The sequence below is a fragment of the Diadema antillarum genome, unplaced genomic scaffold, assembly GCF_040938485.1.
Source record: "Diadema antillarum isolate AM-2024a unplaced genomic scaffold, OU_Dant_1.0 seq00000195_RagTag, whole genome shotgun sequence".
NCBI lineage: Eukaryota > Metazoa > Echinodermata > Echinoidea > Diadematoida > Diadematidae > Diadema > Diadema antillarum.
Window position 1 is genome coordinate 254,884 of NW_027271258.1, and position 25,583 is coordinate 280,466.

The 25,583-nt window shown below is 39.9% G+C and overlaps 2 protein-coding genes across 2 annotated transcripts; both read left to right on the top strand.

The window, feature by feature from the left end:
• The first annotated feature begins 10,946 nt into the window (after positions 1–10,946).
• LOC139728726 (uncharacterized) lies at positions 10,947–12,662 on the top strand. Its single transcript, XM_071639666.1, has one exon. The coding sequence runs from the start codon at positions 10,947–10,949 to the stop codon at positions 12,660–12,662; it is 1,716 nt and encodes a 571-aa protein (XP_071495767.1).
• A 15-nt stretch (positions 12,663–12,677) lies between these two features.
• Positions 12,678–16,142, top strand: LOC139728727 (uncharacterized). Its single transcript, XM_071639668.1, has one exon. It carries the CDS (start codon positions 12,678–12,680, stop codon positions 16,140–16,142), a length of 3,465 nt encoding a protein of 1,154 aa, XP_071495769.1.
• Positions 16,143–25,583: the final 9,441 nt, after the last annotated feature.

Below are 25,583 nucleotides of genomic sequence, written 5' to 3' on the forward strand. Positions count from 1 at the left end.
ATCAGGGATATACCGGCGTAAAACGCTTGAGACACTGTCGGGAAGTCTGCCTTTTAGTTCCCCCCCCCCCCCAAAAAAAAAAAAAATAAAATAAAAATATATATATATACATATCATGTACCTGCTGCCGTAGCTTTAATATTCACCTATCATCCACACTTTGCTGGCAGGTTTGAAGCTTTATCGTGTAGACCTACCTTTGTGATCATATATATATATATATATATATATATATATATATATATATATATATATATACATATATATATAAGACAACGAAGAAGGGAAAACTGACCAGATGTAAATATATACAAGTTATGTAAATATGTTTCAGGAGTCTGTATATATGTTATATTCTCAATTACTCTGTACATAATTATGAATATTACTCGTCATGGTGACCTACAAATTTTACAAGCTTTGCTTTCAGTTGGGTCACCCCATTTCCGTTTGTATAAGTACCCTATATATTCTGTCAATTCATGCTGATATATTACTGTAATATTATGTGTCAATATGTAAACAACAATGCAATGTAAAAATGGAAATGAAATGAATAGATTCAGTTCAATTCAATTTAATTCAATTCAATTCAGAAACGAATGGCAACTACTGAAAAGTGGCTTGATGGAACATTGCGCAACCGAGACGAACATATTATTTGGTATCCGACTCTTTGCTCAAAGTTTTCACTATATACCTTACTATATATATATATATATATATATATATATATATATATATATATATATATATATATATATATATCATAATTGTGTGTATACATGTATATATATGTATGTATGTATATATTATATACATGTATATACATTAGATAGATAGATGGATAAACAGATTTACACCTGTCAGCCTAACTTCATTTCACATTGACAGCAAAAGCGTGTCTAGACATTTGAAATAAACAACAACAAAATGAACTGAAGAGAAAGAGCTCGTGAACGAAATAGAAGAAAGCGACTGTTAGAGCACTAGAAAAAAAGGCCAGACAAAAATATCGAGAGGTGAAAGGAGAAATCTTGACAGAAAAGGCTGGAAGAGAAACATATAGAGAAAGAGAGAAAAGAGAAACATATAGAGAAAGAGAGAAAAGAGAAACATATAGAGAAAGAGAGAAAAGAGAAAGTAAAAGGAGGGACAGTGAGAGCTGAGAGGAGAGATAAAGAGGGAGATAGATGAAGCAAGGGGATATCACTTGGATGAAGTCTTCCCTGCCAGTTTTAACAGGTGGTTTGATGGAACATTGCGCAATCGAGACGATCATATTATTTGGTATCCGACTCCCGGCCGCTCCTTCCCTGTTTATAACATGAGCCAGCGATCAGCTCTCACAGCCCCACTCCAACTCTGGCCTCTCATCGAATTTGCGCTTGAGCCGCGGCGCGCTCTCTCCTGGCAACATTTTCTCCCGCGATACGCCCCGAGTGGAAAACAGAGCCAGAAGTGGCGCTCTTGACGTTGTGTAACGCGAGCCACCGTCGGCCGGCGAGGCCCCAGTCGAGTGGGTAAGGACGACACCCCGCATGGAGTCATCGACAAAAGATGGCGTCCGCAGCGCGCGCGAAGAGATACCGGGCATTCCTCTTTAACTGCAGTGGTGGGGAGTTTCAAAGGACAGAATATCCCTCGTCCTTCCATCTTGCGCTAAACAAGACGTTTTTCTAGAGCTAGATGGGAATCTCGCGACAAGATAAGAGGAGAAAGAAAAACCCCGCCGAGTTGCAATCGACAAACGTATCGACTCGTCTTTCTGTAATGGATCCGTAAAGTGGTTTATTTTCTCTCTCTCTTCCATCTACAAAGAGGGTAGGAGTGCTCCATTTTACAATTCGTTACGCACCGAGCCCGTGTTCGTCCCGGCGCGATCGAGTTACGGCGCTGAACTAACGACATCGGGTGCGCTCGCTATTGAGCGTATCCAATTACCGAGCATTTGTCCAGCTCTTACACCGCGTCTCTGATGAATGCAATTTCCATTAATGTCTCTTTTCCTCACTTCTGAGGAAAAGCAAACGAGGGGGGAAAATAGAGAGCGGGGAGAAGAAGCAGCGAGGAAGAGGATGGAGGAGAAGGGAGCTAGCCCCGAGTGAGGGAGGAATTTCCTGCAGAAGTGTGAGCTAAATTGGAAACATTAGCTGCAAATGGAGAGATATTAATACACGAAACTGACTCACGCAAGCCCAAGACTTCATCAGCAAGCAAACACACACACACACACACACACACACACACACACACACACACACACACACACAAACCCTCACAATCTTTTAATACGCGGGAACACTCCACACAAACACAAGCATATAGCTCCTAAATTCTCCCGTGTGTATAATCGCCAGAAATGTCTTCCAAGAACTGAAGAAGTCAAAAGGATGGGAAGCGTGGAAATTAATCTACCGCACTGAGCTTCGACGTTCTCTCACTCTATTTTAGCTAATGTCTTTGCATTCCTATCTATGTTTTTATTTCTCGTTAAAAGCAGTGCTTTAACAATACTACCATTCTCTCTCCCTCTCAATCTCTCTCTTTTTGTGGTCTTTTTCTTTGGTGACCAGTCACTGTGAGGAGGAGTGACTTTGGTTGCTATTAAAGCAGTGTTTATTGTTTGGGGTGCTAAAAGATTCTAATCGAGCGCACCGCTTAAACGAACGACGAGCGCAACATTATTGAAAACTCCCACACCCATACAAACACACATCATCGCACAAACGCACCCACACACCCCCCTCTCTCTCTCTTTAACGCACACACACACGCACACGCACACACACACACACACACACACACACACACACACACACACACACACACACACACTACTCCCCCACTCATATCTCTCTCATAGCCTCCACCACATTCCCTTCCCCCTCTCCTCCTAAACACTAGCTGGCCTCCAGTCGGCAACGCCCAGCATCTCAGCACCTGCGGAACAGTGGTTGGTCTGTCACCCTTTACGAATCCATTCTGTCTTCTTTCACCTCCTCTACCTCATAACGCGCTCTCTTCCTCCTCCATTCACTATTTTGCCCTTGCACCAAGTTTTTGTCAGGGCCTTCGCGTCTCAAAGAAAGATACTGTCGCACACACTCTCCCCCACCTTACTGTCAAAAAGAAAACACGCTGGAGAGAAGGTGGGTGGCACTTAGACACAATGGCTGCAGAATACAAACGCTTGGCAAGTGCTTTTGTTGGCTTAAAAAAGACAGAAAACAGAAATACAAGTGAATACATTACGGAGGCAAAAGTGGAGGGACTGAGTCGAGAGAATAAAGCGGGAGGAATTATAAATAAAAAAATGAAGAACTCTAATCAACGGGGAAGTGAGTGTAGCAGAAGAAACAGCATGAGGCACAGTAGGAGATTTGAAACCAAAAATCAATGTCGGGGATTTATAACAATTTAGCTTTTATTTATATTCCTCTTTTACCATCATGGGCATATACAAACTCCCATGCACACATTGTACATGAGAATATTACATTTACTGCGTGCCTACATGCCACGTGCCTGTATACATGCAGTTGTATAATTTATGTATGGACGATGTTATATACTATATGACTGTGTGAATGAGTACTTATTGATTAAGAGGATGGGGGATGTACAGTTGTAATAAGAATCAACTTTGAAAAAACGGGGTGTGTGATACAACATCAATGTCACTATTTTTTTTTCTCCACGAAGATACAGCCCTGATTCTCCCGTAAATCTCTCATTCTTTCCATTTACAGATTGCCACGTTTAATTAATGAGTCAAGGTCACCGTCTTCGCCATACCCAGAATTAAATTGTGCTTTCATCATTCGATTATTTTCAAGAACTCACTTGTATAGACCATGGCAAGCGGTGAGAACCTCATAAGACACACTCGCACACTCATACGATTTACGCACTGTAAATAAAGATGCATAATGTGTATACCAGGGTGAATATTAGCCCTCTTCATGCAATGTCAACATTCTTGGTTACCTACAAAATTTGTACTGATAGACCAGGTTCCCGTGCATATACAACAACGTACAATGGCTTTAAATGTGTGAATGCCGGGGTGTTTACGTGTTTGTGTTTGAGCTTGTGTGTTTGTGTGTGTGTGTGTGTGTGTGTGTGTACGTGTGTGTGTGTACGTTTGTCTATGGGCGTATACGTGTCTAGAAAACCAATTTATTCTTATAACTATTAGTCACTGTGAAAGAGCATATGATTGATTCATTTTTTTTTATTTCCTTGGATAGCCGTTCAAGATAAACCGGCTCTTTTTTATTCTATTTAATTTGATTTGATTTGATTTGATTTATCCTGTTAATCTTCTTTGATTTTTTTTCTCCTTTTAATCACTTGAGTATCCTTAATTCTATATGCGCGTCTCTCTACCAAAAAATACGAGGCCCGACGCTCATATTCCACATAAGCTGTATACTGGGCATAAAATCGGTAATAGACTAAATAACTGATAACAAACTTGACATCATTACTGATTGATAACTCTAGAAAAATGTGAAGAAAGGTTTTGAAATGAAAAACCATGTCCATGTCCGCCATTTGAACTCGTTTCAAAACTTATTAGTTATTTGATTTGAAACTGGGAAAAAAATTTAACAAACAATCAAATCGATTCTTTTGCTAGACAAGATTTTTCACAATTAATGTTAACTGACATAATTTCTCTTCAACTGATCTATTGCCCAATGCACTAAAGCTTTCTTTTATCCATGACGAAATTGCCTGATTTCTCTATCAAAGAGCAATCACAAAATTATCGTTTCAGGCAAAATGATCACAAAAGTTCCATACATTATTATCGATGCTACACTTTAGCTTGCTCATCACATCCATAATATCCACTTTTCCCGCATTTCGGGTTGAAGTCTATCTTCCTCGTTGATGGTTTCCCACTCCAGAAACATGGCAGAGTCATGGTCATCAACTTGCTCTGCTTCTGTCGATGTCGTTATCACCGCATCATGTCCATTTGCCAATTTATTTCCGACGTTCGAATTTCATCCCTTTAGGGACATTGCAGTGGCAATCTCCGTGTAACCATCATACCATCATCATTATACCTCAACACTCAACTCTTGTGTGTGTTTGTTGGGTTGTTGTTTTTTTTTTTTCGACACATGGCCGACAGAATGGTTTCACATCTTATACAAATAGCTGTTATCTCGAACCATGTTAATGGAACAGCTTCATACAAACAACACGCTGTTTCCTCGAAGGCAACCTTTTGCGCTCGGCTTGTGTCTCTTTTTCCTGTATACAGGAAAGAAATATATATTGACAATCTTTCAAATCCACGATTCAAGGAAGAGATAACCATAACAACCCTTGCTGGCTTTCGGCCGACCTCACCAAAAAATAATACAAGATATGATAAATTCAGAGAAAATTTTTAAAGATGGTTTCTTCTCTTTTAGTTTGTTTGCTTTACTTGAACATTTGTACAAATAAAGAAAAAATAATACATCTGCCACAGGGGATATTCCTCTTTATGTGGGGATCGAAATTTCTCCTTGTGACTGGGATCTTTTCTACATAGTCAATGCTTGACCCTCTCAAAATGCAGCAGATTGTTAACAGACCGTTCATTAATTGTCAAACTCGTACGACTTGTGTGCAAAGTTATTGTGCCTCGAAATAAGTAGTCAATTTCACCGTAGTCATGCAATATACCGATGAGTTTATTATATACTGCTTTCAAACAGATATCGGTGATTACTACAAGTACAACAATAGGTTTCCGATTCTTGAGCTCGAACACTAGCTTGGCTGCTCTGTTCTGCTGTGCTATGGAGTAGCTCCTTCACTGGGTTGATCTAAGCTGTCGATGATGCCATCTTGGAGTAAAGCGGGCCGTCCCTCTTTATGATTATGGGATCCCAAACTTCTGTCTTGGTCGGAACCTCAAACTTTGCTCCTTGTCGGAACCCGAAACTTTGCTCTGTCTCGGAACCTCAAACACCGTTAATCTAACAACATGATCATTAGATCTCGATCCTTCCCATTAATCGCATGATGACAACACATTTATGATAAACCACATAAAGCACAAATAATCTTCAAAGTCGCATTACTTGCATAACAATATTAAGGCAACATCACTTTCTTACATATAAACACTGATTAATTGAGACGCATTGTTACGTGATAAATACAAAACAATGTCATACCATACAATTTAACTATGACGTGATCAAATCATTGATCACTAAACATACTCATAGCATGTATAGACGTACAGGTACATGAAAGAAATAACATATACACGTAAACACTTACATATTTTGATGTACGAGGAGACCGTCATCACTCAATCATTAATGTGATTGACTAGGACGAAGGCTAGGAGTAACATAAGCCCTATGGTGTAAATACTCATTTCCGAGTGATACACGCCATTAAAACCAAAACAACAACAACAACAACAACAACAACAACAACAACAACAACAACAACAACAACAACAACAACTATGAGAAAATTCAAAATTTTAATTCTATAAGCTTCCGCGATTGGGTTTCCGCTTATAAACATCACTTTAGGGCTCTTGATTGAAATGCTTCACTAAATATGTTTTGCAGTCAAATCTGACTGAAAGTGGATGATTTAACGGTTACAAGTCATTATTCCGAAGGTCCGTTTATCCGAAAATGAAATGAGTTTCGTAATCTTATTTCATTTCATTTCCGGAATTACGAACCTTCGGAATAGTAATAGCGAACCTTCAGAATTATGCCACAATTGTTCGGATTGACGAACATCTGGGCGTAGGGAATTTGTGTGTGTCGGTATAACGAATCTCCGAAATGACGAACCTTATATCATTTTCGGATTAACGAACCTTTGGAATAACGGTCATCACCCGATTTAACGGGCCAAATTGTGTTTTGCTTCTTTGTTGGTGTTCAGATCGAAACATTCTTTTGACCGTCAACTCGAAGAAAGAGGTATCAAATCGTTCTTCTTCCATTGTAGATAACACATCAACATCAAACTTTGGAGGAAGAGATGGGATCTGATCAAGGAAATTCAAATCTTACAGCTTCAAGGAACAGACATGTGTAGAAACCGTTTTCAGTTGTTTTTGAAAAAAAAAGGATGATTTTTTTTTCCATGTGCAAAAAAGAAAGAAAGAAAGAAAAGAAGTGGAAACAAATTAATTTGCCCGTGGTGATTCCTTGTGAAACTGAAATCAGATTGATGACTATTGTTTCTGAGGCTGGTGGACAATGTTGCACTCGTCTAATCATTTGACAGCTACGGTTTCAAACAATGCAGGAATCATGGAAAGACGGATGCCCGGGTTGTCAGAGAAGAAACAAGAGTTTCATTCTTAGCTCATGCTCGTCTCGCTTACATTTGAATTGTTTTGCCCGACAGCAAGTTACTCGAGACTAACAGCGAGTTCTTCTTCTTGGTCTTCTTCTACTTCTTCTTCTTCTTCTTCATCATCATCTTCTTCTTCTTCTTCTTCTTCTTCTTCTTCTTCTCCTTCTTTTTGTTTTTCTTCCTTTTTTAAGATTGGGGGGGGGGGATGGGAGTGGCGACGGATGGGATAGTATCTGACCCCAAATGTGGAATCCATGTAGAAAAACAATATTTATTCAGGTTAACATTTCATATAAATCATGATTCTCGTTCTAGCACGTTTTCAGTGACTACAAGAGACGACCCCATATCTGTTTGGCTTGAAACGTGCCTCCTCCGCAAATTCCAAATCAGTATGCTAACTGAAAAAAGAGATAATTTTTTGAAGTCGGATTTAAAGAGATTCTTGAATAATAGGAAATGAAGACGATATATCCCTTTAAACACGTCAAACTGACAGATTTATCTATTTATTCATCTGTCTTACTTTCACAGGGTTGCTCCATCAGGAAGTTGTACATCGTTGTTAGCTGAGGTCCTGCATGAACAATATACACATACGCGTATACATTGATAAACATTGAAACAATATGAACAGAAACAATTACCAACAGTATGACATCTGCGATTGCAAAAACATATAATATGATAACAATAATACAGTGCATGCAGGCCAATATCTGGTTGGTTCCGCCATATCATGACGTATTGTACCTCCTTCTGCTCGACATATTTGACATGGCATTGCAACATACAAATGTGATGAAAGGAAAATGAACATTTTTCTTTTAAGTTTTAAAAAAGTCAGTAATACAGTTCCAGAGCGGTTCTTATTCTGTTTTAAATATTAGTCTGGCATAGTTCCGATTCGTCATATAATGGAGCCAACTGATTTTTGGTTCGACTTGGAGCTGAACATGTATCATGTAGCTTGTATTTTTTACCCTCTAAGAACTGAAGAGTGATGAAGTCACATGTGCAAATTCCCTATACAGTTCGAGAGCGGTTCCGTTTTAAGGATTAGTCTTTCAAACTCCCGATTAGTCACATAATCGATACATTTTGTCGCTTGGTATAAAGGAAAGCATGGAAAAGAAAAACACAAAACAAAACCATCATATGAAAAGGAAAAGTCTGAACAAAACTAACCAAAAAAAAAAAAAAAAACCCAGCGGAGCGGACGAGGGAAATCAATAAGGATCACTCCTTACCGAGAACATCTTCCTGCTTAAAAATGACAGGATACATCTCTCAATCTTGTCTTTCATAAAAGAGTTGAGACAAAAAAAAATAGAAGACCAAGATTCACTAAAATGAGAAAGAAAGGAGACAAGAAAATAATGCATTTGCCACTGGGCAAAGGTGTACTAATTGAGGACGTCCGTATATTGCGGCAGAAATCGAGTAGAAAACTCCAGAATTGTTGTCATTTTCAGGAAGAGTCTAAGATGGGGGGAAAAGTCAGCCCACTGACAATTGCGAGCGGCAAGAAATTTGATTGATCGATCGGATAATCAGCAGGCAACCTTAACATTTTTTTTTTCATTGGTTTTAAGTATATAATAATAAGCATGATGAACGGGTTGGGGGGGGGGGCGTACGTAGACAGAATGATAGAAACGGCATTGAGGAAAAACTTTCAAGAAGACAGAAATCTGATGCAGTTGTTCTATAGTCATGAGAGAGACGGAATTGAGGAAAAATAATCAAGAAGACAAAATCTGATGCAGTTGTTTTATAGCCATGATAGATGGAAATTATGAATTTGGGAGGAGGTTTTGTGAATTAGTATTATAAAACATTTTTTCTGATTCAAATATAACCGTTGACTTACAAGCGATTGAGTTGCTCTTATTCCAGTCCAAGCTTATGACGAACAGTAGTATTATTAGGATTTTTTTCCATCTCTATGAGATACAGTCACTTATTTGAAAGTCATATTCACATTCCTCACACACACGCACACACACACACACACACACACACACACACTCACACACACAGAGATAAACAAATTTATGTGAGACAATATACTTTTTACATCATTACTAATGATTCACATCAGTAGTCGTCCATTTTGAATCATTATTACACACACAGAAAAGAGAACAAACGAATATAACACGGTATATAAACCTGATTAAATTAGCCTGTTTGAGTAGTTGAGCATTTGCATTTGGTATCAAATATTTACATCACTGTACATGTTGTGGACAGAATAAAGTATGAGTTCGTGATAAGTTCAGCATTGATTGTGACGTCATAGGCGGGCTTGTGAAGCAGAAAATTGGGTATCGGCCTGTGGGGGCGCTATAAAGGTGTGCTGCTAATTTCGAGTTCCGAAACTTTCGTTGCCCAGAGATGCCATTGATTTAGCTCAGATTTCGTTACAAGCCCAATGATGTAAGTAGAAATGAGTATGATTGTATGAAGTTTGAGGTTTCATTTATCTTTTTAGCCATTTGGCTTAATGAATGACGAAGTATAAATGATATAAATGAGGCAACAAAATATAGTGTAGTGTGTGAATGAGTTGCCCATGTGGAGTGGTTGAATAGGTGAAAGTACACAGTCGAAGGTGCACGTTGCATATACGTAATGGATTACCTACACAGTATAACGTAGTGATGATGCACGATGAATAAGGCCCGATGGGCTCTGTATAATCTGAGCATTTACAGATCTACGTTAGATATACCGCAGATGATTATAATAGTGTATGAAGAGTACTGTGGTTCAATTGAGGTAATTATGGAAGAGATAATGCCTATGTAAGATGTATAACAAGGGCAGATTAATGAAAGGTACAGTGTGAGGTTGCTATGTGTAAGAAGGCATGTCAAGGTCATGCATGGCCAAGGTCAATGATAAATGCAACTGTATGTTAGTGCAGGTAGACAGTGCCCTTGCACATGTATTATGCTAGTCAATATCAAAGAAAGTTCACTCATCACACTATGGGTTATACAGGCAAATAAGAAGACACTACATACAGGTGATGTTTGGTGGAAAACATTTATTGATGGCAAGTAGCCTTATGCAAAGGTACATTACTGTATACCAATAAGTCAGAGTGATTACTCCTTTGGTTCATGTAGTGTAAGAGTTGATTATGTTTTATATTAAATTGCAGATTGAACCTGCTGCCATGCACGGTATCTCTTCATGGGTGTCGCCCTGTGTGGTTCTTGACGTCATCGATGGTGTCTGGGGGTCATACGTCACATCAGTTCAATATCAGCTTGTGTAGCTGATGAGTTAGCACCACCATGAGTGAGGCAGCCAAGTCAGATGTACGACCGGAAGATTCTGTGAGTCAGGCTGGCTCACGGGCGTCGTCCAGACTGCGGAGTAAGGCCAGACGAGCTGCCCTAGCTGCAGAAGTTGCTGCCCTGAAAGAGCAGCAAGAGCTCGAGAGACAGGAACTGGAGTTAAGGCTAAGAAAGGCTGAGTTGACCCTGCAAACTAAGCTCAGGATTGCTGAGGCCGAGGAAGCTGTTTACGATGAAAGTGATGATGAAGCCGTCAAGTTGGAAACCGTCAAGTTGGAACCACCCGAAATGGTTCCAGTTTCTACTCCGTTGCCAAGACGTGATGAACCCATGGCTTCTGAAAGGGGAACAAGTAGTGATGCAGATAGAACCTTTCAATATCCTGTTGAACAGCCTATGCCGTCATCGAGCCCAGTGACAACGCAGATATTTCAACATTTGGAAGAAGGTCAGAGACAACAGCGACAGTTGATGGAAACAATTAGTTTGTCTAATGTTGACATTATGCAGTTCGATGGAAATCCGCTCAAGTATTTCCAGTTCATGAGATCCTTCGACAGCTTGATTGGTGACTCAACTTTAGACAACAATAGCAAGTTGCTAAAGCTTTACAACTTGTGTGAGGGCCAAGCGAAATCCATCATCCAGTGCTGTCTGATGATGAGCCCAGACGAAGGATACTTCAAGGCAAGACATTTGTTAGCTGATCGGTTTGGTAACAACTTTGTCATCAGTGAAGCATGGATCAAGAGAGTTGTTGAGGGTCCAGCCATACAGAGCAACAGCAAACAACTCAGAGACTTCGCTGATCAATTAAAGACCTGTGCAGAAACACTGAGGGCACTTGGAATGCTGCAAGAGATTAGCAACCGCGGAGAGATGGTCAAGATAGTTGAGAGACTACCATACCATCTTCGTAGTCGTTGGCTAAAGCTGGTAAAGACTATCCGGGACAGAGGCAGATCACCACACATCCTTGACATTGTGGAGTTCGTCGCTGAAGCAGCAGAAGAACTGAATGATCCTGTCTTTGGGTCATTACTACAGAGTGGTACGAAGGATGGACGCAGCTTCTATCAGAAGTCTAAAGACAGACCAACACCTTCAAGTCATCGTTTACCACAAAGAGGTTCCTATTCTACATCTGTCAGTACACCAAGATGTATTCTCTGCGAGGCTAACCATGGGCTATTCTACTGTCAGCAGTTTAAAGACATGAAGCCAGAACAGCGTCTTCAATTAGCCCGGGACAAGAGATTGTGCTTCAACTGTTTGCTGCAAGGGCATATGTCATCGAGATGCACTCTAAACAGAACCTGCTCAGTGAAAGGGTGTACTCTAAAGCACACAAAGTTTCTGCACACTGGAGGACCGTCTACTAGACCAAGTTCCAATGATCCTGAATTGTCATCAAGGAAAACAGACAGAGTTTCTGATCAGTTAGATTCATCAACCCAAACAGATCAGCATGTGTTTGCTAGCACCAGTGAATCATCATCACACGCAAGCAGTGACGTCATGGGGGCCGGGAGGTATAGGATCGCCCTTCCCATAATTCCCATTCAAGTTCAAGCTCCAAATGGAAATGTGTGCGTAGAAACATTTGCCTTGCTAGATACAGGATCTACACATTCCTTTTGTACAAAGGAACTAGCTGACACTCTGGAAGCAAAGGGTGAGACCAAGACCCTGTCTATCTCTACACTGGAGAGACCAAACAACAGGATTGAATGTGAGACTGTGCAGTTAAAGGTGAAAGGACTAACATCTGATGAGGGGCTCAATATCCAAGCTTACACGCGACCGAATTTGAACATAAGTGTTAGAAACATGGCTACGGAGGAAGACATAAACAAGTATGAACACCTTCGTGACCTTGACCTTCCAGTTGTCAATCAACACCAGGTCAGTATGCTGATCGGGCAGGATGTTCCCCAGGCCTTAATGCCCTTGGAAGTGCGAGAAGGAGCATCAGGAGAAGTCTACGCAGTCAGCAGCGCTTAGAGACATGAACGCGCTATGTTTGGTTGGACATTGAATGGTCCATTAGCAGACAACGGTCAGGGAAATTTCCAAGCCACTGCTAACTTCATAGCTGATGCTGGAGGTCTCGAAGAGCAAGTCAAGTTGTTCTGGAAACTTGAAGGAATGGAATGCCTTGATGACGACAACAGGAGTCTGTCAGTGAATGACCAGAAGGCGATAGAGACTTGGGAGAGAGAAATTACCATGGATGGTGGACATTATCAGTTGCCAATCCCATTTAGAACGAATCGTCCACGTTTGCCTGACAATCGTCATCTAGCTGAACAGCGTTTGCAGTCGCTTAGAAGAAAACTCTCCAAGGATGACTATCTTCTCAGCAAATACAAGGAAGGAATGTCTGACCTTCTCAAGAAAGGTTATGCTGAAGAAGTTAACGACGAACTACAAGATCAAAGTCAAGTTGATCGAGAACACTGGTATCTGCCTCATCACCCTGTGATAAATCCAAAGAAGCCCGGGAAAGTACGCATTGTCTTTGATTGTGCAGCCAGATATGGAGACGTAGCTCTGAATGATGTCATCCTACAAGGGCCGGATCTAACAAACAAGCTAGCAGGGGTACTTCTGAGATTCAGAAGGGATCCTATCGCACTGACTGCAGATATTGAGGCCATGTTTCATCAGGTCCGAGTAACCCCAAATCACAGAAATGTCCTGAGGTTTCTGTGGTGGGAATCAGGAGATCTTGCAAAGCAACCAAGAGTCTATCGCATGTGTTCACATCTCTTCGGTGGTACTTGGAGTCCAAGTGTGTGCAGTTTTGCACTGCGACAAACTGCAGAAGACAACCAGCAGGATTATGATCCCATCACAGTCGAGACGGTTTACAAGAACTTCTATGTTGATGACTGCTTAGTAACATCAGAGACTGAAACGAAGGCCATTCACTTGGCAGCAGAGCTTCGTGACCTACTCAGCAGAGGTGGATTCAGACTGACTAAATGGCTGAGTAATTCTCCATGTGTGTTGGGGACCATACCACCAGAAGAAAGATCCAAGGAGTTAGCTGGAGTTGATCTGAATCACGATGCATTACCGGTCGAGCGAGCCTTGGGCATGAGCTGGAACGTTGAAGAGGATTGCTTTGGCTATAAGATATCACCTAAGGACAAACCCCTCACAAGACGGGGACTACTGAGTGTCGTCTCGTCAATGTATGACCCTATGGGTTATGCAAGCCCGTTCATCGTCAGAGGGAAATTGGTCTTGCAGGAGCTGTGTCGAAAGGGGCTAACGTGGGATGAGCCTATACCAGAAATCGACAAAGACAAATGGCTGAAATGGCTAGATGAGTTACCAGCTATTGAACGCTTCACAGTAAACAGGTGCATTCGGCCCCATGATCTAGCTGAAGTGAACGACTATGAATTGCACCATTTTTCTGATGCCTCAGAGGTAGCATATGGGACAGCATCTTATTTGGTGTTGAAAGCCACAGACGGTCAGAAACACAGTGAGCTGTTAATGTCAAAATCTCATCTGGCACCTATCAAGAAGACAACAATCCCTCGTCTGGAGCTGTCTGCTGCAACAATGAGTGTAAGACTGGACTCGTTTCTGAAACGTGAGCTGAATGTACCAGTGACGAGATCATTTTTCTGGACAGACAGTACTATCGTCATTCAGTACATCAGAAATGAGGAGAAAAGATTTCGGACATTTGTAGCAAACAGAATTGCTGCAATCAGGAATGCATCTTCTCCAGAACAATGGCATTATGTGGATTCTAAATCTAATCCAGCGGATGATTTGTCCAGAGGTTTGTCGGCAGATGATCTGAGGACGAAAGAAAGATGGCTACATGGTCCAGAATTCTTGCTACAAGGGAAGGAAAATTGGCCCACAAATCCAATTGAGAGGGAAGTGATTTCAGACAATGATGCAGAGATCAAATCATCAAAGGGAGATGCAAGTACATTCAGCACTCTATCTGGTGATGAGAATGCCTTAGATGAGATGATCAACCACTATTCATCATGGTATGGATTGAAAAGAGCAGTTTGCTGGGTGGTGAAATTCATCCGGTGGTTGAAAGAAATGAAATCACTGAAGCATGAAGTAGATGAGGACTTCAAAAGGATCACACTGGATGAAATGCAGTTTGCAGAGAAGAAAATGCTCCAACATGAGCAATCTAAATTCTATGGAGAAGAAAAGGATGCCCTGACTGAAACAGATGGCTGTGTAAAGAAATCCAGTCCTATCTACAAACTGGATCCAAGGATAGAGGAAGGTCTGATCAGAGTCGGAGGAAGACTAAGCAGATCTGCACTACCACTAGAGGCAAAACACCCAGTGGTGCTTCCGAAGGCAAGCCATGTGTCAAAACTGATCTTAAGAGAAATTCATGTAAAGGCTGGACACAGTGGCAGAAATTACATGTTGTCAATTCTACATGAGAAGTACTGGCTACCCGGTGCTGGAGCTGCCATCAGAAGGATGATAAGTGGGTGTGTTGCATGCCGGCGACAGAGAGCTAAAGTAATGCAGCAAAAAATGGCTGACCTGCCCAAGGACAGGTTGACACCTGATGAGCCGCCTTTCACGAGAGTCGGTATGGACTACTTCGGGCCCATAGAAGCTAAGAGGGGCAGGAGTACTGTTAAACGCTACGGTGTTATCTTCACTTGCCTTGCTGTGAGAGCAGTACATCTTGAAATGGCTGCATCATTAGACACAGACTCATGCATTGATGCAATAAGACGATTCATTGCTCGCAGAGGTAATGTGAAAGAAATAAGATCAGACAATGGGACCAATCTAGTAGGAGCAGAAAGGGAGCTCAGGCGAGAAATAGAAGGATGGAATCGAGAACGACTAAACAACGAACTCCTTCAGGAAAACATTAAATGGTCGTTCAATCCACCTGGAGCTTCACATTTTGGGGGCACCTGGGAAAGACAGATCAGAACGGTGAGGAAGTTGATTCTTGCCTTGACGAAGCAACAAATGCTCTCTGATGAAGGTTTGAGTACCTTGTTGTGTGAAGTGGAGAGCATAATCAACAACAGGCCCATAACCAGAGTGTCTGATGACGTGAGTGATGTTGAGGCTCTGACTCCAAATCACCTTCTCCTGCTCAACAGGAAGCCTCAACTACCACCCACGGTGACTGACAAGTCTGATGTCTACGCGAGGAAGAGATGGCGTCAAGTGCAGTATTTGGCTGACATCTTCTGGAGACGCTGGACGAGGGAGTATCTACCTCAACTGCAGGAAAGGGAGAAGTGGTTATCGTCTCGCAGAAATGTGCAAGTTGGTGACCTAGTGCTCGTGGTGGATGGAAATGTTCCGCGTAATCTGTGGATGTTGGGAAGAGTACTTCAAACCATGCCTGACAGCCAAGGTTTCGTCCGTAGCGCAGCAATCAAGACGAAGAACAGCGTTATCATTCGACCGATTTCCAAGTTATGCATGATCTTGGAAGGAGATGTTTAATGGAGCTCATTTAGGATCTGTGATGGATCAGCCAGTATTGTGATAGCGTGTTACACATAGCGTTTGTGAGAAAGTGCGATATGTGTTAAAGCGTTTGTGATTGCCAAGTGGATATCAACGTTCGCGGCAAGAAGATAGTGTGATGTTCAGTTTGTGTTATAGTCGCGACATGGAGTTCAACGCATTGTGAAAATAGCGTGTGAAGGTCAAGCTGTGATATTCGCGTTGTGGAAATATCATGTGATGCGCAGTTTGTGATATAATCGCGTTATAAAATGATGTCGTTTTGTGTCGTGTTGGATGGAAAACACAAGATTCAGCTTTTCTCAGAGGTGATATTATCATCGGATTGTGTTGTGATATCGCTGAAGGTTTGTGTGTTTGACGTAAATCGCGAAGGAGATCATTTGTGACAAGTGCGCAGATTGTGTCGCGGGGATTCATTTGATTCATCCATTCAGATCAGTGGAAATGAAAGCCACCTTGACTGTGAATTCACCTTTTGTTCATTACCAGTGAACACAAATAACTCTTACCAGACTTTATAAGACAGACTTTATGCAGGTTCACAAGATAACTGATTGCATAATGTTGTACATTGTGTAAGTGAAGTGTATATGAAATGATTCATATCTCATGGTTGTTATTTTGGCAGTTTTGCAACAGGTAATGGATATAATGCCTTTCCAAAGGTTTCCTTCTTGTGAAGTTCACATGGATGTGGAGTATGCAGTAAAACTAGGCAAATTGTTGCACTGTGGTGATAACAAAGAAATCCCAGAGTTTCTTTCTGAGGACGGGTTCATGTGAATTTTTAATTTTTTTTTTTTAAACAAACAAATAAACAAACAAACTGCTTGCTAAAGTGTTGTATGCTGATATACAATGTGTACATATGTTGATGCACAGCTGCATTGATAATTAAGGAAGGAGTTTGACATAATGCAAGTGTTCATTCTTGTGTGCATTCAGGTATCAGAGGTATTACAAGCCAAGAGCTTGACAAATCCAAGTGTTCATATATTTCATGTTTTTGCAGGTTGAGAGTTGATGTTATGGTCCATCAGAGAAACATTATGCAGGAAAATGTGTCAACAGGTATGGAGGCGATACACATCATTAGACATGCATAGTTTTACAAATTGTATGCAAAGGTGTCTTATGATGAAAGAAGATACAGAATTCACTGACTGAATGTTATGAGTGAAATAAGTATGTAGTTGTGTAAAGTACACTGTTACTATGATTTGAGAAAGTTTGAAGTTCAGGTCAAATTTGACAAAGGGTAAATATTGCAAAATTGTTTATATAGTATGAATACCCAGAGCTAGGAATTGAAACATTTTTGTTTATTTGTGCTCATCAAAGTACAGGTTTATTATTACAGATTTAAAGAGTTGGTACAGTGACTGTCGGATAGTCATCCCTGTTGTATGTAAAGTGGACATATGAAAGGAAGTTTAAGTTGACATTATGCGGTAATGAAAATGTGAATAGTTTGAAGTTCACAAAGGTATACATGTCAAAGTGAAAGCAAGATTATGCAAAACATACGAAATGTGATATATGAAGTGTAAGGTTTGTTCTAAGATAAAGAAGAGCATTTTTTGTTTGGATAAATGTCCAGTGAGTTGTTGAAATCGAAATTTGATTGATTGGTAATTGTGCAAAGGAAGAGTGGCTAATGTTATCAATATGTCATGGAGAACAGAAAGAGTGTCATGATTTGATAGAGATGCAAAGTTATTCAATTATTTGGTTGTTATAGTGATATTAAAGCGATCATATGAAGACAGTGAAGTTTAAGCATAGCATGCAAATTATCATGCTGAAAGACAAATACAAGATTTCTCGAAAGTTATATATGTGCTGAGTTGTGTACAGTCACTAACATTATTCAATGCCTTATGGCATGAATTGTTGGAAGAGTTACTTTGAGAAATCATTTGTGAAGGACGTTAAAGGTACCGTGGTACAGTGTATTGCAAGAAGCAATATAGATTTGAATGGGCAAGTTGAGGATAAGTAACTGAAGAAAGTGAAGGTTAAATGTTTCGTTAGATACATTTAAGGGGGCCGGGATGTTGTGGACAGAATAAAGTATGAGTTCGTGATAAGTTCAGCATTGATTGTGACGTCATAGGCGGGCTTGTGAAGCAGAAAATTGGGTATCGGCCTGTGGGGGCGCTATAAAGGTGTGCTGCTAATTTCGAGTTCCGAAACTTTCGTTGCCCAGAGATGCCATTGATTTAGCTCAGATTTCGTTACAAGCCCAATGATGTAAGTAGAAATGAGTATGATTGTATGAAGTTTGAGGTTTCATTTATCTTTTTAGCCATTTGGCTTAATGAATGACGAAGTATAAATGATATAAATGAGGCAACAAAATATAGTGTAGTGTGTGAATGAGTTGCCCATGTGGAGTGGTTGAATAGGTGAAAGTACACAGTCGAAGGTGCACGTTGCATATACGTAATGGATTACCTACACAGTATAACGTAGTGATGATGCACGATGAATAAGGCCCGATGGGCTCTGTATAATCTGAGCATTTACAGATCTACGTTAGATATACCGCAGATGATTATAATAGTGTATGAAGAGTACTGTGGTTCAATTGAGGTAATTATGGAAGAGATAATGCCTATGTAAGATGTATAACAAGGGCAGATTAATGAAAGGTACAGTGTGAGGTTGCTATGTGTAAGAAGGCATGTCAAGGTCATGCATGGCCAAGGTCAATGATAAATGCAACTGTATGTTAGTGCAGGTAGACAGTGCCCTTGCACATGTATTATGCTAGTCAATATCAAAGAAAGTTCACTCATCACACTATGGGTTATACAGGCAAATAAGAAGACACTACATACAGGTGATGTTTGGTGGAAAACATTTATTGATGGCAAGTAGCCTTATGCAAAGGTACATTACTGTATACCAATAAGTCAGAGTGATTACTCCTTTGGTTCATGTAGTGTAAGAGTTGATTATGTTTTATATTAAATTGCAGATTGAACCTGCTGCCATGCACGGTATCTCTTCATGGGTGTCGCCCTGTGTGGTTCTTGACGTCATCGATGGTGTCTGGGGGTCATACGTCACAGTACATAAGGTCTTGTAAGGTAGTATTTACTGTCGTCTGTCCCTGTGAGATGGGGATACAAATCGTGTTTTTCTTTCCTTTTTTTAAACATTTCTAATACAACTGTATCAACTGTGTGTGGTGGACGTGTGTGCTCGAGTGTGTGTACATGACAAATCCAGGTATTAAAGAGACAGTAACAAATGCATGTTCATTATTTTTCTCATACTCTGATTTTTTCCAAAGTAGATTTTATCTACTTGAATGGCTTCTTTTCTACAGATATTCATGTCATACCGAAGTGTTTGTCAACTTGTCTGTTTCAGAGTCACCCTGTTTGCTGACAAGCAAAACATACTTGAAAAAGAAAATAAACAACAATACTAAACTCTGTCAAAGAATGAAAATGGTTCCAATTCATTGTTTCCTGGAAGACTGATTACATAAATCTATCCTACCTTAAAAAACAACAACATTGGGTTGATTTTTTTTTTTCGTGTGATACTACTACCTGCTTCTAATATCATAATTTTGAGTAAAGTGAAGCTTTACGTTTACTTCCTGGAAGCACAGATACACTCTTCTATTGTGCTTGTCTTCAAGGGAATTTCCTTGCTTCATAAAGTGAAAAAGAATATACGTAAGGAGAAAGACAGACAGACATACAGACAGGCAGGCAGTATTCAACATTAGCAAAAGTTAAAGACAAAACAAAAACATAACCCACCGTGCTCCAATTGGTGGTAATGCAACTGCTATACGTGTTTCATTTCTCGAAAGATCGAGTCGTTATTCCTGCCGTTGTTGTGGTTCTTCTGAATAACTCCAACACTACTATATACTTTTTACTTACCTTAGCACACAGACGTGTATATTGCACCCTAATGTGCTGCAATAATTCTAGGTTGGGCATGTAAACACCCAAGGCATACCTATCAATACTGAACGCATCGTCATGTTCGATTCTTCTTGGCTCTCTCTCTTTTTTTTTGAGTCTACGTTGTGCTTGTTTGTTTTTTCATCTGTCGTTTTTTATTTCTCTCACTCGTCTTTCTTTGTTTAATGCTTTTGTCCTGTGGCCCCACAATAATTGATAGACTACTTCCCTCAAATCAATCGCTATTTAATCACGTTTTACTGTAGGAGGCAGGAGTATGCCAGAGGCGAGAATATATGTACATCGCTTGCCTTCATGCGGGGAATTGCGGGTAAATATAATGTGTTTGAGTAAGAGTTTGAGCATAAAAAAGGAGGGGAGGGATAGATAGAGAGATAGGTAAATATATAGATAGATAGATTGATAGATTGATAGATAGATAGATAGATAGATAGATAGATAGATAGATAAAGATAGATAGATAGATAGATAGATATAGATGTGGATAGATAGATATATAAATAGATAGAAAGACAGATGGATGAATAGATGATATAGATAGATAGATAGATAGATAAATAGATAGATAGATTAATAGATAGAAAGATGAATAGATAGATAGATAGATATAGATAGATAGATAGATAGATAGATAGATAGATATGCATATATATATAGAGAGAGAGAGATAGATGATAGATATAGATAGATAGATAGATAGAGAGATAGATAGATAGATGGATAGATGGATGGATAGCAATGGATAGAGTAGAGAGTGGAGGAGGAGGAGGAGGAGGAGGAAGAAGAGATTCTGCAGGAAAGTGTGCCTATCGTATAGGAGTAGAAACAGTATAGAATATCTAACACAGAAAGTAGCTGCTGTCAGGTTGTTGCGTTGTTGTTCAATTGCGTTGTTAATGTAGTTATACCATGGAGCTACTAAAGCTCCATGGTTATACATTAGTACTCAAAGTGTCATCACTGACGATATAAAGGGTAGGTCTACTACCGTTATATGGTAACATTAGTAGTATGCATGACAGCAAAGCAGTAGAAGTATATTGCTGCTTACACCATAACATTTGTGATAATGATGATAATGATGATGATGATGGTGGTGGTGGTGGTGGTGGTGACGATGATTAAATTCAAATTCACTTCATATCACTTGAAGAATGACTGACATCGTAAAGTACATTGCATACAAACAATGGGCAAAGGCAAATATACAAACTTGTAACTGTGACAGTAGCTGTATAAAACCTTGTAACTTCATAAAAACTTGTAAGCGTATGAAAGCAGCGGATGTAGGGATCCGGACTAGAAAACGCTCCTTGACCTGTTCAAGCTATTACCCGTTAAAACTACGTTTGTGATGATGGTGATGATGATCATCATTGTCATATCAGTGGTATATATATATATGCTATATCAGTGGCAGTGTTATTCTTATCACAAGATTATAAATCATCGTCATTTTTAATTGTTTTTATCATTTTCATCCGTGCAAGTTATCAGATTCGTCACATCATCGATACAAAAGCATACACACAAACACCCAGTGATATCTTTTTGGCGTAGAACAATGGGCTGAAAATATGATACGCACATTGATAAAGACAAACAAATCCAAATGATTAGATGCGCAGAAGTGTCGTACTGTTGCGAATCTGGTCAATGGTTCGTTATGTATTCATGTACAGAGAGGATGATTGGTTGTTGTTTTTTTTATTCTCAAAGTCACATTGAAGACGGTCGACCTCAAATTGGGGGATCAATGAAAGAGACAGATGATATACATACCACATGATTGCATCACGTGACAGGTATGACTGCTACGCGTCGAAGAGACCGTGCTTTGTGCACAAAACCTCACCAGGAAAAACACGGAACGCTGAAACATTCGAGAAACGTCATCGTCTATAAAACCCGGATTCGAATTCTGCTCGCTGTTTAATTGCGCTTCTCTTATTTCGCGCGCATTTTGATACCCGCCGCTCTTTCTCTTTTATTTTGCCGTAATCCTCCTTGAAATGTCAAGGCGCATTCCATTTCATTTCCCCATCGGTATCCGTGTCCCATGATGGGGAAAACGACTTTTACCGTTTCTTTTTTTTTCCTTTTTTGTTTTCCTTGTTGTGTAACTTTTGCTTAGACAGCTATCAACTGTCCTCTCTCCATTCTATTTCTACATAACCCTCATTCTGTTTTGGAAAAGAAATACGAAAGGAGCCTTTGAACACATCTCAAGTTCAAGTACAGACTGTAGCTGAAGTGCGTGATAGATGATATACGAGAATCATAGACAGGCAAGGAAAATTCAAAGAGAGATAGAAAATGAAGATGAGAGAAGAAGTGAAGGAGAATCATGTAGAGAAAGACGAGAAGGAGAGAGAGGGGGGGGGGGATGGAAAGAGAGAAATGACCTGCAATATAGAAGGCATTTTATTTTTTCATAGTTTTTAACGTTTTAAAACGATAATCCACTGAGGTATATTCAATGGAAAGTGAACAACAGACTTTGCTATAAATGACGGCTAATTTATAAATGATAGCCAATAGTGAAGTCACGTGACCAGAGTCAACGCTCCTTTCGTCAGTGATCCAGCAAAGCCTTCTTCACGTCCTTACTATATCAACAACTCTGCTCCCTCACGCGTCTTTTCTTCTCTTTCACTTTATTCAGTTTCAGTAATTTCTTCAGTTTGTTCACTCCCTGCTGGAAAAAAAAACCAGTGTCCCACAGTGTGAAATACTATGTGAAACACAGTGTGAACACAGTGTGTAATTTTTTTACATTGTTAAATTCGAGCATTTTAGAGGGGACCTCCGGATGATTTTCAGACTTTTACATTTGAACAACTATAAATTAGTTAAACTGAGTATAGAGTTTCAGAACTTTTAGTGATTGGGATGAGGAATGAGAATGTTTTCAAAATCTATAACAAATTGCAATGAACAAGGATGATGACATAGCAGCCTCACCATAAGAATGCATGAGTTGGGGCTCAAGGAAGCAGAACAAAAGAACAAGGCATGCATAGATTTTTCACAGGTGAACTTGTTGAGCAAGCGGTATTGTAATGGAATTGCACTGCTACATTTCTGAAATATATGAGGCTCTGATGTCATCAACACTGTTCAGTGTAATTTGTTTAAGATTTTCAATTTATTGGTTTCTCTGCTCAAGGACCACAATAAATTCCACAAGTCTATACATGGAGCTGTCGATTTATGCACTACATGATGTGAAATTATGAAAATCGTCCGGAATGTCCCTTTAACATTGTGAAGACATCGTAAATCATCACTCACAGTGTGAGACAGAAAAACACTGTGTGAAAAACTACACCACAGTGTGAAATCATCTTCACACTGTTAAATTCGAGTGTTTTCACATAGCCGACTATGTGAACACATTGTGAACACACTGTGTTCTTTGCAGCAGGGTTTGTATCAATAAAAGAAAGTAATAGATCACCAACAGTATATTTTCTAGTAATTGATGTGACAAAATCAGTGCTAACTAAACTTACTCTGACATGTGCAGACATACAGGTACATGAAAGAAATAACATATTACATATGATATATTTATATGAGTGTAAATACTTCCACATCTTTTGTGGGACATGTGGAGGACACGGTTATCAACAAGCAGCGTGCTTGACTGGAAATAGTTCAGGCTAGGCTCCATGGAAAGTGCACCTAACCTTGTTTTGGAATATATACAACGTTTTTTTGATGGTTTCTTGCCAACTCTAGGGTGCTGATTCCAAATCTGATTGATGCCACTCGCGTAACCTTGAGCATTTTATTTTCGGCAATAAGCAAAAAGTCCAAGATGGCCGCCAAATATGCTAATTAGGCCATGATAATCACAGATATGTCCATTTTTGACCGACTATTCCATCAAACTTTTTACATTTTTGTTCCTTGAGTAAACCCATCTGCATATGCAAGAGAATTTTCATTTCAAGTAGGTAAATTTAGTATTTCAAGCTTATTTTCCATTCAAAATGGCGGCCACTCCTATACCCATGTACAACATTGTACAATATGAGTGACAAAAAAAAATGTGCGTGGAAATATAGAACAAATTTACTATATTTCCAGTCCCGTACCTACGCTGTTATCAAGTTTTGCATGTGCAATGCAAATCAAAACGATCTCAGAGTAACACAACAACTTATCTTATCCTTCCGTCTTTCTCTTCCTCATCTTCCTCCTATATTTCTCCCTTTATCCATCTATTTCTATCTCTAATCCTCACCTTTCCCCCATCAGACACGACTGTCCTTTGAAGTTTAGCTGTCTGTTTCTTGGTGTTGCATGCTGATGTTGCTGTGGTTGTGCTTTTTCCTCCAATTTCCTGCGGTTTTAGGTGTTTATTCTTTCATAGATTAGAAAAATAATTCACTTCTCTCTCTTCTATTAGAGCCTCCTAAATGCTCACCTACTCAAACAGGCTAATAAGTCAGTTATATATAGGGTATCTACCATTTTCGTCTTTTTTGTGTGTAATAATGATTCTAAATTGGCAACTTCTGATGTAAGTCATATGTAATGATGTCATAAACATATTGTCTTACGTACATTGTTTGTGTGCATGTGTGTGTGTGTGTGTGTGTGTGTGTGTGTGTGTGTGTGTGTGTGTGTACTATAGCTTCCTCTTCAATGCTAGTCGTAAGCGGGGACACGGTTGTGTACATGGCGTAGTTGGCAAGACTCGCGACTTTGAAACGGTGGCCCCGAATTCGATTCCGAGTGCTTGCGTCTTTGCACAAGATGTTTTGTTTTTGTTTTTGTTTTTGTTTTACCCAAAATGTCCCTCTCGACCCAGATGCAAAATGGGTACCTGATGACAATGCTGAGGTAAGAAAAATGACATGGAAAACTGGGTAAGAATGAAGAGGCAACGTTATATGAATAAGACCATATCATTACATCATAATATTATCAATGATTGATTTTTCCTTCCTGACTCTGTGCTACGTGTTTTCTTTCAATGTACACTGTAAAGGCGCCAGAAGTCAGACAAAAAAGGGGCGGGAGTAGGGAATAAGCGCGATTGAACATTCATTCTGTTACAAGTTTAACGGAAAGATAGTCCCTAATTGGCTATCCCGGTTATGACTTTCACGAAAATATCTGTTTCTGTCCGGTTGTTATTCATGTTTCTTCTGATGCTTTTTTCGTCCTTACCTCTATCTTATTTTCATTCTCCTTCTTTTTTTTTCTTTTTTGTTTCCTTATTTCTTTCCGTCTCACCTACTCCCCTTCTCTATCTGTCCACTTCCTAGACAAGAGTTGTTTCCCCCTAAATGTCGCCAGCACTCGAACGCTATTATCATCATCATAAGCAACAGAAAGAGGATTACCTCGCAGTGTTGTCGTGTTAAGAGCATCCCTGTCTTGTTAAAAGCAAATGGAGTGGTCTTGAGATGCGAGCCGCCGCACGGGAGAATATTCTTGACAATGG

Bases quoted from the DNA above. Each gene is read 5' to 3' on its own strand.
- LOC139728727 (XM_071639668.1), top strand. From the start codon at position 12,678: ATGTTTGGTTGGACATTGAATGGTCCATTAGCAGACAACGGTCAGGGA.
- LOC139728726 (XM_071639666.1), top strand. From the start codon at position 10,947: ATGGTTCCAGTTTCTACTCCGTTGCCAAGACGTGATGAACCCATGGCT.